Raw genomic sequence first — 17,391 nt, forward strand, 5'->3', positions numbered from 1 at the left:
AGTAATGCCCCTGGAAAAACACTTTTACATGTTCCTTAGACCCATGATCCACCTCCACCTACAGAACATAAACCCACCCACCCACCCACATTAGAAAACATGTGCAAACTGGTCCCAAAGCCCTTAGAGTGGTATCTTCTCTAGACCAGTTGCAGAGGCCTTTCTGATTGGTTGATACATATAGATACTCCTGAGCTGGGCGTCCTCGGTAACGCTCCAATTCCATTTGATCAGAACAATAAAATAATAATTATTACTGTATTGTGGTGTATTTTCAGGCTTTTAGACCTATTCTATAATTTAGATCAAGAAATCAAAGTGCATGAGGGAATGTTCCACAACAATGCCTTCAATCATAAAACCATTAGGAACCTCATACACCTGCAGTTATGTGACGTGTAACTCAGAAAACAAAGCAGAGAAGATTGCTCTGATTGCATCAAATGAAGGAAACCACTGTAAACCATTGATCTTGTCTCTTTTTGAGATGTTGACATTGAGGACGGTGTGGAGTCTCTAAAGACAGTCGTACATGCGCAGAGTGCGCTCCAGTTGCTGGACAATCCGCTGGTAGAAGTCTATCTGCTCCCTGAGGTAGGCCTGCATCATGTCTTTGAAGTCCACCTCTCTTCGCTGATGGAAGTGGCTCATTTCGGCTTGGAGGGCGAACCCCACTGTCCGGCAGCGTTTCCTGATGCAGTCTGCCTCGGCCTGGTCCATCTTTCCTTCATCGCTCATCCGCTGGCTCTCCTTCACCTTGGCAAAGGCACCTAAACCGAGAGATGTCAGAATTAGTCTCACAGTTCGAGACAGAAGAACAGAGATGTGAGGACATGTTTCCCCACGGGGTCTTCTGCAGAGATCCACAAATCTACATATTTAGGCATGTTTGGCAGGGCTAACTATTGCCTCACTTCCAGCTCTGCCTGACCGAGTCAAAGACATACTAGTTGGTCTACATTAGACTAAAGAGGAAAAAAAACTAAAGCCAAAAAAAAAAAAACGAGGAACTTCCTGAACTTCATCTAACCTTAATTGCACAGTTTGTCTCTTGTCATTAATAGTAAAAACAGTCAATTTGTAGTTCCAACTGATTCCTGATTCTGTTCCTCCTCCTCTCCAGGCTGCTGATGAGCTGAGCTGAAACCCACAAATGAGCAACACCTTAAGCCGGGCGTACACTGTGCGACTTTTTCACTTTTTTGAGCCGATTTTCCAGTCGTGCGAGAATCCACGACATCGGGGCGAGTTTTGCGCCGAGCGGTCGTGTAGTGTACAGGGGGTTACGAGAGGCGATTAACACCACGTGACCAGCTGCCGATCAGCAGTCGTGAGGTCGCACGGACTTCTGGCGTGTTTAATATTTCGCTCGTCCCTCGTGAGGGTATCGTACTGTTGAAGCGACGCTGCAAGCAGCTGCAACCCAAAATGTATCAGAACCGCTCACGGCGCATGCGCAATCCTGCATCAACGCCGCTCGCTCGCTATTTCCCTAATAACACACGCTGTTCGTTTTTGTTTCTACACGTTTTTTTTTTACTCACAAAGATTGTCAAGAAAGCATGTTTGTCGTGTTCATGTCAAATTAAACTGATCACAAAACACAGATTTACTTTCTTTATTTCGGTTTACTCATCCAACCCCCATAAATCCCTGTGTGTCCTCCTGCAGCACTCCCGAAGGACAACAGGCAAAACAAGAAAAATAAGTCTGACGTGTTGAGTAAAAACTGCTATTTTTAGCATATTTTTAGGGCCGACGTGTTGCTACCAAACGTACAGTGTGAGCAGTCAGGTCGCACCCGAGAACTGGGTCGTGCAGTGTGAGCGCATGACTTGTGAGATCTGCCCTGCGAGGAAGTCGTACAGTTGGAGCTGAAGCTGAGTGCTACGAGTGAAAAAGTTGCAGTGTTCGCCCGGCTTAAGATAACAAGGCTGTGCCATCCAGCAGTCTGGGAGGTGTAAGGAAAAATAATGTTTGATCACATCTGTAATAATCATTTATTCATTTTTTTAAGTAATCATCTGTATGTTAATCCTCATATTCATTTCAATTGTTCTTTGATTCTGTATGATTCACCAGTGACCGGTACAGCCTAGCACTGAGTTAAACCTATATCAGATTTATGCATGCTGATAGTGCTAAAAGTTTCAGCTTAGGGTTGAAGAGTTTCTTGACATGTGAAGGTGTGCATCTTGTAAAATCTTCTGATTTGCCACAGAGACTGGGAGATGGCAGAATATTCCCAACTGCAAATGGGTAAATAAAGTGTGATGAAATATAAGGTAACTTGGTGGCTTACTTCTTGTCCGATCAGAAACAAACAAACCGGAAAGTGGAAAATTTATTTTGAGGAGCTACAGAAGACCAGAGATTACATCATTTTTCTTGTGATAACACCCCTTCACGCAGAACATTTTTTTCCACAACAGAGGGCAGTAGCTTTGGGATTGTTGGGCCTTGTTTGATTGGGCTTTTGGCTGTGCTGATTGGTTGGTTGTGTTTGGGTGTGAACAAGAGTTTTTGCTTGGTCTGGATTGGCCTGGAAGGGAGTTTGGGATATCTGCTGATGGCCTGTATGGGCCTGGTACAATGGTGGTTTCCACCCCATACCCTCATTTCGGAGGGTATGGGGAGGAAGTTTGTAGCGGGAACAGGGTCAGCGGCACCGGCGGTGGAGGGAGGGAGTACGTCTAAGAGGGATCGCCGAGTTCGGAGCGACTCGTCGCCGGAAGGTCTGGGCATGGAGGGTATGACAAAGCAGAGGTGGATGAATGGAACTGGTGCAGTGGACCTGGCTGTCCATATTCGTGCAGTGTCGGGCAGGGGGGTTGTTGCCTCGAGCTTGCTTAAGTTTTCCTGGGAGCTGAAGGAGAAGGTAGGTGAGGTTGTGGATGCGAATGTGTTGTCTGGGAGGACATTGCCAGTGGTGTGCTGTTCAGAGGCTCAACTGGCCAAGGCGCTGAAGCTTAAGCAGTTTCTGGGGGTTGAGATCAAAGTGTATGTGCTGCAGGATAGGTCTGCGGATATGGTGGTTGTGTATGATATCCAGAATGATATAGCGGTGGAAGACTTTTTGCGGTATTTGAAAGGAGGCAAGGTGATAGCCGAGAGACATTTGGGTTTTAAGGAATGTGAGTTGGCCCCCTTGCTGCTGACGTTTGGCGAGGACCGAGTGTCCTGCTCATGTTTTGTTGGGTTATTTGAGTTACCAGGTTAGGGCTTTTGAAAGAGCACCCCTACGATGCTTTCATTGCCAGCAGTTTGGACATGTGGCGAGGGTGTGTATTGTGCAGGAAACGTGTATAATAGAAACTTTTTTCTGATTGGCTTAATGAATCCAGGGGCACCCTGTGGGGGACACTCCAGGAGTATGGGGTGGGTGGCTTTCTGTTAAGGGCCATTCAGTCCCTTTACCAGAGGAGCGAGTTTGGTCCCCATAGCCAGTAGTAAGTCGGACCTGTTCCCGGTGAGGGTTGGACTCCGCCAGGGCTGCCCTTTGTCACCGGTTCTGTTCATTACCTTTATGGACAGAATTTCTAGGCGCAGCCATGGTGTGCAGTGTGTCGAGTTTGGTGGCAGGAGAATCTCGTCTCTGCTTTTTGCGAATGATGTGGTCCTCCTAGCTTCATCCAGCTCTGACCTTCAGCTCCTGCTGGGTAGGTTCGCGGCAGAGTGTGAAGCGGCTGGGATGAGGACCAGCACCTCCAAATCTGAGACCATGGTTCTCGACCAGAAAAGGGTGGCTTGCCAACTCCGGGTCGGGTGAGAGGTCCTACCTCAAGTGGAGGAGTAAGTATCTCGGGGTCTTGTTCACGAGTGCGGGTAGGAGGGAGATCGACAGGCGGATTGGTTCGGCATCTGCAGTGATGCGGACGCTGAGCCGATCTGTCGTGGTGAAGAGGGAGCTGAGCCAGAAAGCCAGGCTCTCGATATACCGGTCGATCTACGTCCCAATCCTCACCTATGGTCATGAGCTTTGGGTAATGACCGAAAGAACAAGATCACAGATACAAGCGGCCGAAATGAGTTTCCTCCGTAGGGTGGCCGGGCTCAGCCTTAGAGATAGGGTGAGGAGCTCGGACATTCGGGAGGGACTCTGAGTAGAACCGCTGCTCCTCCGGATCGAAAGGAGTCAGTTGAGGTGGTTTTGGCATCTGGTCAGGATGCCTCCTGGACGCCTCCCTGGGGAGGTGTTTCGGACATGTCCTGCCTGCAGGAGGCCCCCGTGTCGACCCAGGACACGTTGGCGAGGTTGCATCTCCAATCTGGTCCGGGAACGCCTTGGGGTCCTGCCGGAGGAGCTGGTGGAGGTGGCCGGGGAGAGGACGGTCTGGAGCTCTCTAGTTGGGATGCTGCCCCCGCGACCCGGACCCAGCTAAGCGGAGGAAGACAAAGGCTTAATGAACTGACCTGTATCGGAATGTTTACTATATGAAGTGCCTTGAGACGACTCTTGTCGTGATTTGGCGCTTTATAAGAAAAATTGAATTGAATTGAAATCTTGAATTAATGTTTTGATTAACGGGTTGTTCAGCACTTTGGGTGGAGATATGGGTAGGTCCTTGTCTGCCAGCAATGGGGCTCTTTGAGGAAGGGGGCGGAACTTGCCTTATGTGTTTCGTAAGCTGAGTTGGGGCTTTAAGTTGTCAAAGTCTAAAACAAAGTGGAAGGTGGAAGGCATGGGGGCTGACACAGTGGTGTCAGGTTTGCTGAAGCAGGGAGTTTGGTGGCAAGAAGGGACAAGGAGACTTTTAGAAAAGCTTAGGTGCCATGCGGGGAGGTTGGGTCTCCTGGACTGGCCAGTGGTCTCTCACTTGATCTGGTTGGATGTTCCACCGTGGCTGTTGCCAGACCCAGAGGTGGACCTGTCGTTTTTGGGTTGAGGCGAGGAGAGTGGGCTGGCAAAGGAAGTTCTAGCCTATTTGGGGACTGGATGGACCACTTATTTGCCGCTGTATATAGGTGGCTCCAGGGATCCTGAAAGTGGCAGGGCAACGGTGGGGTTTGTGGTACCTAGCCTGGATTTTGTGTTTGGTCACCAACTTGATAGTTCTGTGTTCACAATGGAGTTGGTGGCTATTATGTGCACTTTACGTTGGTTGGAGGATAGTGGGCTGGTGTGGGCAGTCATCTGCTTTGACTCTGCGGCAGCGTTGAGGGCGCTGGCTGGATTGAACACGGGTTCCAGACCAGATTGGAGACGTGGGACAGACGGCAAGGATAGTTGCTGCTGGACTTCTTGCATGCTGGGGGGGGGGGGTGGGGGGGGGAGAGAGAGATTACCGAATTTAGCGAGTGTGCAACTCTATTGTTTGTGGAGGTGGCAGCAATACGCCTTGTAGGCATCCAAGCTATTGTTCTCTCTCAAAGAAGAAGCAGTACAGTCTGGGAGGCAGCAGCGCATGGGTTCTGCTGTCCTCCAGGCTTGACCTTGGATTTAAACCCTTTTTGTGTTGAGAAGGATTGCTAACTGAAGAAGACCCATAAAGGGTCTTAGGTTTGACTGCTCTGACAGTCTAAGTAACGGTAATTCCCTCTTTGAGGTTAGGTTAACTCTGATTGATAAACAGTTTTATTGACTTTGGTTTTAAACAACCTTCTGATCTGGTAAAACTTTTAACATAATTTAAACCGGGTGTTTTATGTTGATGAAATGTTTAACGTTAATCTTACTGTGTATGTCTTTTTAACAAAGCCCTAGAATTTTTCCTTTGACATCATCTTTATAATGCTCACCATCTGTTTGCACACTTGTTTTAAAAAAACTTTTATGCTAATTAAACACATTTTTAATTCCACTTCCATGTTTCTTATGTTACCCCTCCCCTTCACCCACTTAACATCAGAGTCGGAGCACAACAGATTATGAGTCTAATCTTTGTTTCTGCAAATTGAGGTTGGTTATGGGCCATCTACAGTAGGCGTGATACTTAATGTTCTGAATGGTTCTTCAGGAGCTCCGTTGCTCTGGCTGTCCTGCAGAGCCGGCTCTTTGTCAAACATGGTCTATGGTGATCTGTGCTCCAAAACCAGGCAGCTGTTAAAGAACAGATGTGTCTTTAATGCAATTTGGGTGGGAATCACTGACAGCTAGAAAAAAATGTTGAAACTCCCTGGTTTGTCTCAGGGTTGAAGAGTAACTAGCTGTTTCTTCTGAGGCAGCTAAAGCAGAACACCAACCATCCATCCTTAGGTTACTGCAGACCAACATCTGGTTTCAGCAGAGCAAGAACACATCTCTACAATGTCTACCCAGATGACACAGCCGCTCACTGGCATGCTGCCATGCTGCTGCTCAGATTAGAGACCCTATCCTAGTTGCACATAATCGGAGTCTTTAAATCAGCATCTCCTGAACTGGAAGGCCTTGTCTGGAAAGGCTGTATGTGTGAAGTCATGCTGCATCACATCTCATGTGGAATTCCTGGCAAAAGTGTGGGAAAGCATGAACAAAATTTACAGACTGCTCCAGCAGAGGACTGCAGTTTGTGGTGCTGACCTACATTCATGCATTCTGTTTTCCACATGAGGAGACTGCACTGACACATAATCTGTCTGCGAGACATAAAGACTACAAGGACAAAGGGAAAAACATGGAATGATTCAAAAGCTCCTTAGAAAGACAGCTCAGTGTTCCTTTAAATGTGGATAAATCCTCCAATTAAGATGCTGATTAAAACAACAAAGTAAAAATCCGAAAAGCTTTAAATGAAACTTTTCCTCTAAAAGGAGGATAACTTGTCCAGGGCCCGCATTTATCAAACGTACGTAGAAACTGTCCTATATTCCTTCCTATGAATGAAATTATGATTGTGTGTACAGTCAAAATCCAGATATATGAAACATGCGGTGGTCTCTCGTACGGACGTTCCTTTGCCAGGTGCTCGTGTTTGTTCTCATTTACATATGTGGGAACACTCGAGGCAAATCATCGAGACAGTCTTTATCATCCAGATCTGTTGCAAGTGCTGTAAGAACTAAGGTAAGTTAGATTCAATAATTATTTCATCATTTGTTTTTAATCATGCTGGACTACATGACAGAAAGTAAATATGTTTGTATGTGTCCAAACTATGTATGTGTTCGTAAGTGTCGAAGAATTAAAATGTAAGATGCACACACATAGTATAAACCCATGGTACAGACTACAGAAACAATTAAAGGAAGGGACTTTTTTTACAATCAAACTGAAACAATTTATTGTAAAACAAGCATTTTGTAGGAGGGATTTTTTTTTATTATTATTAACAGCATTTTCTCTTGAAACTGCATTTGTTTCTACCTCTCCCTCCATATATTGGTGAAGATTGGGTGGCTACTTCCACTTTTTTTTCATTTATCAATGTATTTATTTTAACCTGTCCTGTCCTGGCAGTTGTAGCGGATATAATGGTTGATATGGGTGCCATAATACGCCGGAGCAGTTTTACTCTATAGCAAGAGGGATGTGGGACGTTCCGCTTGTTGCAGTAGCCTTTATTATGTTTGTGGCATCTTAGACTGCATCTACAGAGTGGACAGTAGGAAAAAAGAGAGACATACAACACAGGCAGGGAAAGGGGGACAAGAGAGGGGAATGGAAGAACAACAGTGCACAACAAATAGACAAACAAACAAAAAGGCATGACAAAACTGATAAATCGTCTAAATACAAAAAATCTACAAGATTAAATGAAAGAGGAACTGTAAGAGGTCATTGTCCATATTTGTAGTATCATGTTCTTCTGCAGGTGTGTGTGTGTGTGTGTGTGTGTGTTTGTGTGTGTATCCTATAGAAGATGTTCATGTTTATGTGGTTACCTATGTGTGCAAATCTAAGCTATGTGTTTGTGGGTGTTTCAAAGTGGATTTGTCACCATGAGTGTTGTTTTGTTTACCCTTTTAAACGTTGTGTACGTGATGAGGGAGGGGCTGCCCACAGCCTGTCCTGATCCAACAGTTCAAATAGATTTCTAGCTTTAGTTCTGTATTTTTTACAGTTTTCATTTTCTAGTATTTACTGCTTGAGTAGGTTTTATAAAATCTGATGCATTAATAACTTTAGGGATTCTTCTGATGAAGAGTCGTCCACCATCACCAGCAATAGACAATGTCAGAGACAGGATGCTGCTGGAGATGCTCCACATCTTCTAGACTCCTGGACAACAAAGTCAGACCCACAACACCCAGATTTATCCCCAGAAGAACCCCTGGCTATCAGCTGCCTCCCACCACCAGCTCTGCAAACACATCAGCAACAAGTAGCAGAAGGAGGCTGTGAAACATCAACCATTTCAGGAGCAGAAGGGTGCACAGCTGCTTGGTGAGGATGAAAACCCTCGAGTGACCTCCGCTCAAGGTCACATCCCTGTCCCCTGGACCAGTGGAGAGGGAATGGACAAAGCACAGAGGGCAAGTCAGGGGGGGGCAAGTAAAAAAACACTCCCTGGATGTGCTAAGAGTTTAGTCTGCAGCAGGACAAGAACTGCTCTGCAGAAGACCACAGCAGCTAAAAACTCCTGAACAATAAGAGATAATATCACCTGAACCTCAGACTCTCAAAGTTCTACATATAAAAAAGAAATCTATACAAGGTTGTGATACATGTTAGGTTTGATTTCTGCTATTTCAGATTTTTTGTTTATGTACATTTTCAATTCATACATTTCTGAAGAAAAATCTAATCCATTTTTTCTGTTATTACATCCTGTTTGGGTTCAAAGTGCCAATTATAAACTACACACCAGATTTAAATGTTAGCCCAATAAAATCAGAGTTATGCTTAAAATAATTCAGTCTCAGACCATCAGAGAAACTGTGGTCTTGACCGCTGTCTTGACACAGGAATCTTTCATCAATTGTTGTTGTACTTGTTCACATGTAGCCCCTTTATTATGGTATGTGTGATGTGAACACCCCTTCCAGAGTGGAGGTTAGGGCGAGACGTGCAGCCGCTTGGCTTCCATGTGAGGCTGTAGTTGTGCTGGTTTTCTGTGGAGACTCTAGAAATACAGCAGCTTGTTGAGTTGATGTTGCTTCACTTTGGAGTTACTCAATCGCGTTTGTTTTGCTAAAAGCACCAGAGAACTTCCATTAGCTTCAAGTTGGCATGTAGCCAATCTCCTGCTGATGTCCAACCATGGTGAAGCATGACCTCATGTAAGCAGCCAGGGCACCCGGCTCCGATTGCAGTGATCTGAGGTTTTGTTAGTATCTTATATATTTATGTATTAGAGCTCCAGAGGCGACCAGCACAACTACAGCCTCACACGAAAACCAGTGAGGAACAGAAAATGAAATGATTCTTTCACTCCAGCTTCCTGCCGTCACCTGCCGTCAATCAGAACTTGCCCAGACTAGGAGGGTTGTATTCTGACATGTCTGCAGGCTCTGATACCAGGAGTCCACACCATCAGCAGTGTCCATCTCGACCTCCTGGATCGCTTGGGCAGGGTTTCCCCCAGCACTTTATGAGCCTGGCGGCCCGCCAGGCTTTGCTTGTCCACCCGCCAGGCTAAGCGTCATGCCCCTAATGTGTCAGCTGGCACAAACGGCGCAACGAAACGAGAGCTCTCCATCAGCTGATACTGGTGAGAAACAGCAGTGGAACGTGTGCAACCACCCCACCCCTACTCTCACAGTGGAGCGCTGCGTGTCCCAGTTCACACAGGCAAAACTGGGTGGTACCCGAGTTATTTAATATAAAATTATAAACGACGAAGACAAGCTAAGTCTACACCACATTTGAAATATAGATATAAATCTATATTTAGCGCTACTATTCATATAACATTTGTTCATTTAACCATATTATTATTTAATGATTATTTAACTTATGAGTTGTAAAAGTTTCTCTTTAATGAGAGTGAGTAATCCTGCGGTCTTATCAAAAGAAGGCTTTGTTTGGGAACATAGGCTGACATCTTGTTCCCCCTGAAATGTCAACAAGGGCTGCAGAATCTTCTGGGCTTTAGAAGACAGGATAGAAACTCCACTCAGATAGTGGAATTAGGTCTGTAGGTGACCGGACCTTGTGTAGGTCAGTATGTAGGTGAAAACTGACCATGGACGTTACAAGGTCTACTGTTTTAGTACTAGCTTAGTATTAAGTAGCAAGTCCGTGTATTACACAGAAACAGTAGCTGCAGTCCTTAAATATCAAAACTAAACACAACGGCTTTTAGCTTTGCTGCTCCATCTACATGGAATTCACTACAGAAAGATCTGAAAATCAAGGATTTGGTTTCCGTGAGTAGATCTAAGACTCTGATTAGGTCATTGGAATCCAGACTATCAGTGTGTTCATGTTTTAATTGAGTTTATGTGGAAATGTATTTAAACGTGAATGTATTAATGTTGTAACTTGTGCTGCTGCTCTGTCTGTCTTGGCCAGGTGTCCCTTGCAAAAGAGATCTTGTATCTCAATTGCAACCTGGTTAAATAAAGGCAAAATAAATAAACAATAACTCTAACTCACATTTTTGCTCTATCCTTCAGGTAATTTGCTGAAATTCCCAAGTCCTTTTCCAAGAGATGTGTGTGAATTTCTATCTTTCAGCTGTTAGTAGTGATCTCTTTCTAAGTTTCAATATGCTAACATTGTCACAAAATGGTCACACATTTGTTGCTAGTTATTTCACTGGAAATGTCCGACTTTTGAATATGTGGTTCTCCTGATGTGTATGTGAAGCCGTCTGTACATGAAAAATTTGATATGAACCTAATTATTTCTCCAGCTGTACTATCAACTTCCATTCACCTTGATGGGGAATCTGAAGATGAGGAAGAAAGCACCTGCAGTGGTACCATCATCATCAGCAAAAATAGATTCTGCACCTGCGCTACGTCTCAACAGATATTTAACCTCTACCGCAAAAGGTAATTACAAGGTTCTGTCTGTTGAACTCAGGGCCACATTAACACTTTGTTGAACCCAAGAACCCACAATGCGGGACAGAAATTGAGTCCAATGCGGAAGTGAAATAAATTGCAGTTCCACCCTCATCCACTAGGGGCTGGTGTCAGAAGCGAGCAAATCCTCATTGACTCCCATGTTAAAAACACCAGTTTCACAGCAGAAATAAACATGTTTACAGCCTGGTTCCAAAACATGTTTTTTGTTTAAATTATCTAGTTTACACTCATGACAACTCTGAGAGGGGTGAATTTTTTATCTCACTCTTCTGTTTAAGTGTATTAAAAGCCTAAAATTCTGTATAATTAATGAGCATCCGACCCACGTGACCACAGAGCTAGCTCAGTGGAAAGGCCTCAGTAGAGCCTCGGTCTGGCTTGGAAACTGTTCCATCATTTTCAGTCTCTTAACTTAGACCATTAGTTGTAGCATTTGTGCGTTCTTTTTTGGATATTATTTGTGCAATTGTTGGACAAAATGACTTGCTGTGGCATTAATTGCACTAATAGAGCGTCCAAGGAGTCTCCACTTCATTTTTTTTCGGTAAGTTAAATTATATTTATGTATTTTAGGTCACTGCCGAGCTGAGCTTAGATTTTAACATGTACTGTTTAACCATGAAATTTAAATGTAATAGGGTAAACCCCAGTGCATTTAACATAATGCTGCACTTTAGAAAATGGGTTGAAATACAACATGTTTGTGGAGCTGGGTTCCAACTATCGGCTTGTGGAGCTCTCGGGAGACCTCGGTTTTCCACCCGGTTCTCCCCTCCCTGCAGCTCGGCGCATCTCTGTCTGATCGCGGCTTCTGTCTGCTGCGCGGGCTGCCGGCTTGTGGAGCTCTGGGATGTAAACCTTTCCACCCGGTTCTCCCCAGCAGCAGCTCTGCGCATCTCAGATCGCAGCGGCGCTTGTCTGCTGTGCAGCTGCCAGCTTGTGGAGCTCTCAGGAGACCTCTGTGTTCCACCCGGTTTTACCCAACGGTCAGCCCGGCGTATCTCTGACTCAGAAGTAGGGCTGCTCGATTATGGCAAAAATAATAATCACGATTATGGTGACTGAAATTGAGATCACGATTATTTAGGACGATTTTTCAATTTATGTTGATTTCAATTGTTTTTATTCAGTCATAAAATTGCTCAGGGCACAATCAGGACAAAAATAAATAAGAAACAAGACGATCACTAAAAGAACTCCTGATTCCCAGTATAAAAAGACCAATATACTTATAGCTCATAGTTTATGACCCAAGGGCTATAGACCTTGGTTTAACTCATTTAAGTCTAACCAGTACAGACCCAAATACCAATATCTTGCAAATACAGAAAAAAAAATTATACAGTGGCATTTATAACAAATAAATGCAAATAAATTGATGTTCACTAAATGTTGCATAACATTTATTGAGTCGTGTCAAGGTGCTGTAGGAGAGTACACTAGCACCGTGTCCTCAGAGAGATTATTTATTATTTATCAGCGTGAGGAACTCATTTCTACCTTATTTATAAAGTATTTATTTACAAGTCCATCAGTTAATGTAATAATTGTCCCAACCACAGCTGCACCCCCCACCCCCCAAACCCGGTTTCACAGCAATCAGGGGCAAGCTGCACGCGTGTTTAGCGCGCCGCACATTTAGCCGTTTTTAGCGGCTCAGGAATCCGCAGGTGCGGTGTGTGTGTCACTCACTCTGGTTACTCCAACAGGGAGCCGGCTCTGAGAGCCGTTTCTTTAGCGACCGACACATCACTACATCATTCCCTTTCCTAATGTCCTGAAGAACGGTCCGGAGGGCAGGCGGAGTGTTTAGCTAACCTGCAGGAAACGTCGACGACAGTTATCCAGAAAGTAGCTAAGGGTTCCCAGAGATGTTTCTGAGGTGTTCGCTAGGTATTTTTAAGTTAAAAAGTCAAGAAGGTGGTCTGAAAAGCTGCTAGAAATAGCGTGAAAGTCACTAGGTTGGCAACACTGTGGGAGGAGTGCTTCATTTGCAACTCAGGGCAGCGCAAGCGGGAGGAGCAAATAATCGGCTTGTTTTGTTTTTTATAATCGTTCAAAACTCAGATCATAATCGTGATTAAAATTCGATTAATTGAGCAGCCCTACTCAGAAGCTCTGCTGTTGTGCACAGTTAACTCCGGTTGTAGCTAGGTTGCTACCTCCGTTAGCTTAGCTCCCACCTCCGCGTTAGCTTTGGGTTAGCTTCAGGTTAGCTTGTAGCTAGTTCAACCGGGTGTCGTCAGTTGATCCCAGCCTTAAAGCCCCACCCGCAGCTCCACCTCTCTTCCTTTTTGTGGAATTGTCTGGGCTTGACGGAACCCGTGACACGGTCAAAATGGCGGTGGTGGCCACCTCCCATTTTTCTTCAAAAACGTGTTATTGGAGTCTATGGAAACCCATTGTCCATATATGTATATGGGCAACAATATTAAAAGGCCCCATCATCACAACCCAAGGATCACCATAATGTGGTCGCATACAAAATATTTTACTGTAATATGCAGTAAATATACTCAATACTTGAATGCCTGACATCACGTAACCTGCTCAGAGTAACCTTTGACCCACCTCATGTGGACTGACCAATGAGGATAGGGTCTTAACTTGAGGCCCTCTCTTCATTGGTTAGTCTGCATGAGACTGACTCAACAGACGTTCAGAGTCATAGGCAGTGAAGCATCTCTGTGCAGCGCAAAAGCCCGGGTGGACAGTTTGTTGAATATAGGGTGACCATATTTCCATTTACAAAAAAGAGGACAGGGGATCGGTCCCTATGATGTCACACTATGGCAACGCCACACAAACCACGTTGGGACCCATTTTTTGTAAGAACTAAATTAATATCAGATTCTGCCAATAAAAGGGCTCTAAAACAATTTATGTGAATATTTAGCATATTTATTGCAAAATCTCATTTTTCTGCTTTAGTGCTGCAACAAGGTTTAATAAATATAATTATTTATTATTATTATTTATTATTAATAAATATATATTATTTAATAAATAATAAATTATTATACATTTTGTTTTACTACAGCGTCGGTAAACTTCCTGTGCACAGATTATTAATTATGCATGTTTCAGCTGTGAGATTAGACGATCAATGATAAAATAAGTTGTCACACACTCCATGGAAACTTTCAGAGAATCCACAAATAGTGGCTTTCAAATGGTTTTGTTACGTTTTGCAAGTTTAGAAAAGCAGCAGATGAGACAGCATGTCTGATAATTTAGTTTTTCATCTGATAATATTAGAACATGTCAGTGATGTCTGAGGGGCTTTTATAAACACTGTATAACTAATACTCTTAGACAGGGTATGAATTACACAGAGGCTTCTGGGGAGCCCAATTATGGGGTGGGGGGTGTTCTGTTTTGCCTTGGCCCCCAAAATGTCTTGAAACGGCCCTGGGTGTGTGACTGAGTTTTGAATGTGATCTGAATTGTATCAAATGTATAAATATTACACGTGTATAACTTATTGCTTTATACAGGTAAAAACGTGTAGTGGTGATAAATCTACCTACATTTGACTTTTCAACACTTTGTTTTGTTTTCTTGTTTTTATTGAACTATTTTCCTGTTCTGTCTGTCTCTCATCCTCCTGCATCTCCTCTAAACTCTCCAGAAAAACTGCTGCCTGGATTCTCATCAGTTACTTTTGAGCAGATCAAAGGGATCTCCTGTCCGCAAATCGGAGAGCGCGTTTCGATGCCGCGTCAGTGAGGTGAAATCACCACAGCACAGGTGATGAGCCCCGCAGTAGCAGAGTGCTTCAGGCACATATAGGACAGAAAGTAGAGAACATGTGCGGACATGAACGATCGTGTGTTAATTATAGCTTTTTGGTAGCGCCACTTTGAGAATGGACTGTGCGCTGGAAGCAGCTGCCTGGAGCGCTGCACAACAACGATCATCGCTCTGCCGCTCAGAAGAGTCCATAAATGATGTAATATAGGTCCGGCTCTGCCATAATTCGATTTCTGCTCCTGGATGAAAAACCGGACATTTTCATCAATACAAGAACCCCCCCGGACGCCTCGGACAGAGAGTGAAAAGTGGACATGTCCGGGGAAAACAGGACGTATGGTCACACTAGTTTAATATAAAGCGGGAGATTAAGGATACAGTATTTTGCTCGTGCCCTTGCTGCCCTGGGCCCTTTAGAGTTCGTGGGCCCTGGGCAATTGCCCAGTTGCTTATTTGGTTAATCCGGCCTTAGTTGAACTGTTTGTTTGTATCTCTCTCCACAAGCAATAGGGAAAGTTTCTGTGACACCAACGACTCCTCAGAGGGTAGGGAGCAGGGGCATTTATAGGTGGTTTCAGCTAGTTGAGCAACAATAGATGTCTTCACGAAACAAGAGAAGTCAAGTTGCCTTCATTGAAACCCTTCTGGATTTTCCTGATCTGGATGAATGAGAACCTTCACCAGCATGTGAAATCAAGTTTGATGGAAAGCAGAAGGGGAGGAGGAGTAGGGAGCTTTGACATGCTAGTGGTGGAGGAGCTTGATTGTTCAGGAGCCAGCTCTGCTGTCTCAGGTGTCAGCAACTTATCAGGGTAGAATAGTATAGAAAATTACATATCCGTCCCTAAATGGGGTAATTTAGGTGTTTTGAAAAGACTCCAAGTGACCTATGAAAATTGTAAATGAGATGAATGAGTGCAAGTAGAATAACCAGAGAAATGTAAAGTCACAAAAGCTCCAGGAATGCAGGAACAACTTTCTGGTTTTGTTGGGAGCAGTGGTGGTTGTTGAGTCAAACAGCTGCTGGGAGGAAGGACCTATAATAACATTATTCATGCACCTATGCAGGGCCGGTTTAAGGCATTGAGGGACCCCAGGCTCCAGCTCCAAAACAGCTTTATGCATGGAGTGGGAGGTTTTCTAAAGCCCTTTTCAGGGCATATTCTGGAATATGTGTGGACAATTCAATCCGGTTTTTAACCGCAACTGTGTTTTCAGACACACCACTTTTGTACCAGAACTTGTCCTTTCGGCTGCCTTCACACAGCAGGGAAAAGTTCCAGATGTCTGGGGGGGGGGGGTTCAGACTTATGTTAAGCATAATTCTGCGCACACGAAGATGCATTAGAGACCTGGATGATGAAGCTCAATGGTTAAAGGAATCACTGAAGCTGTGTGAAGCGCTCCATCGCGCATCTAGATGGGACGTAGGAGGCGAGCTGCCATGGTTCGCCGCATGCTACAGCAGCGGGCTATCTAGGTGCGCACAGCGTCCCCCGGTCCCCTCCTCCTCCCTGTCCGGAACTCGACCTCACCAGTCTGAAGCAGCCACCTTGTCCGTAACAAGTCCGGACCTGTTACTAGGGCTTCGTCCGGTTAAATTACGGAAAACGTTATCCGGATGTTTGTATTCAGACACAAAGTTCTTACGGACAGAGTCCGGAACATTCCCGTTTTTCATGGCCTGTCTGAAGGAGACTTAACAGTGATGCGGTTTTATTTATTGTTGCACTTGTATGTGAGCAGTGTATTTTCCCAGGTGTACTGTCGACTCCTGCGGTCACTCATGAGGAACTTAAGACAATGAAAAAGAAGTATACTCGGATTATATTACCTCCTGCAATATGGCATCAATATTACCACAAACTGAGTCTGCACTAGGTACTACAAGCACAGTAATTTTGACTGATGATCCAGCACAGTTGCCAAGACTTCTAACACAGTCAATTTGTGGCAAAAGGGCCAGTGCATGTCACAGATATTGACTTCCCTCACAATTGAGACAATCCACCTCGAAGAGTCACAAAAGAACATTACAAAAAACAACAACATGGAAATGATTTGATCATGGTTGGTGTAGTCCATGAGTACAGACTCAGCGGTCTGTTTCCCTTGCACTGTTTTGGGCAGCGTGACAATACCCTGAGCAGCTGTGTTTCTCGTACATGGAAGAACCTAACTTGTCACTTAAAAGAGCACGAACGTTCAAAGGGCCATCGCGACAATATGACAGAGTGGCATGAGCTAAAAAGGAGACTGCAAACCAAGACAACTATAAATCAAAAAGAAAAGGACTTATTGCACATCGAGACTGAGTATTGGAAAGGTTTAATAAGAAGACTGATTGCCATGATTTTTTACTTGGCAGATCGGAACCAAGCTTTTAGAGGCACAGCAAGTGAGTTGTAGGACCCTCACAATGGGAATTTTCTGGCACAAGTTGAACTGATGGCAGTTTGATTCCGTTATGAGCGAACATATAAGAAGGATACAAAACCCAAGGGTAGGGCTGCTCAATTAATCGAATTTTAATCACGATTACGATCTGAGTTTTGAACGATTATAAAAAACAAAACAAGCCGATTATTTGCTCCTCCCGCTTGCGCTGCCCTGAGTTACAAATGAAGCGCTGCTCCACAGTGTTGCCAACTTAGCGACTTTGACGCTATTTCTAGCAGCTTTTCAGACCCCCTTCTTGACTTTTTAATCCTAAAAGTACCTAGCGAACATCTCAGAAACATC

General features: G+C 44.5%; 1 protein-coding gene across 1 annotated transcript in view; it reads right to left on the reverse strand.

Moving 5' to 3' along the window:
• Positions 1-283: 283 nt before the first annotated feature.
• snx33 (sorting nexin 33) overlaps positions 284-17,391 on the reverse strand; it is a 40,051-nt gene continuing 22,943 nt past the window's right edge. Inside the window, exon 2 of the mRNA XM_054734146.2 lies at positions 284-770. Within this exon, the coding sequence (XP_054590121.1) occupies positions 517-770 (254 nt within the window). The 3' untranslated portion in view covers positions 284-516. The remainder of the gene's footprint in view (positions 771-17,391) is intronic.

The sequence above is a fragment of the Nothobranchius furzeri genome, chromosome 14 (genome assembly GCF_043380555.1).
Source record: "Nothobranchius furzeri strain GRZ-AD chromosome 14, NfurGRZ-RIMD1, whole genome shotgun sequence".
Taxonomy (NCBI): domain Eukaryota; kingdom Metazoa; phylum Chordata; class Actinopteri; order Cyprinodontiformes; family Nothobranchiidae; genus Nothobranchius; species Nothobranchius furzeri.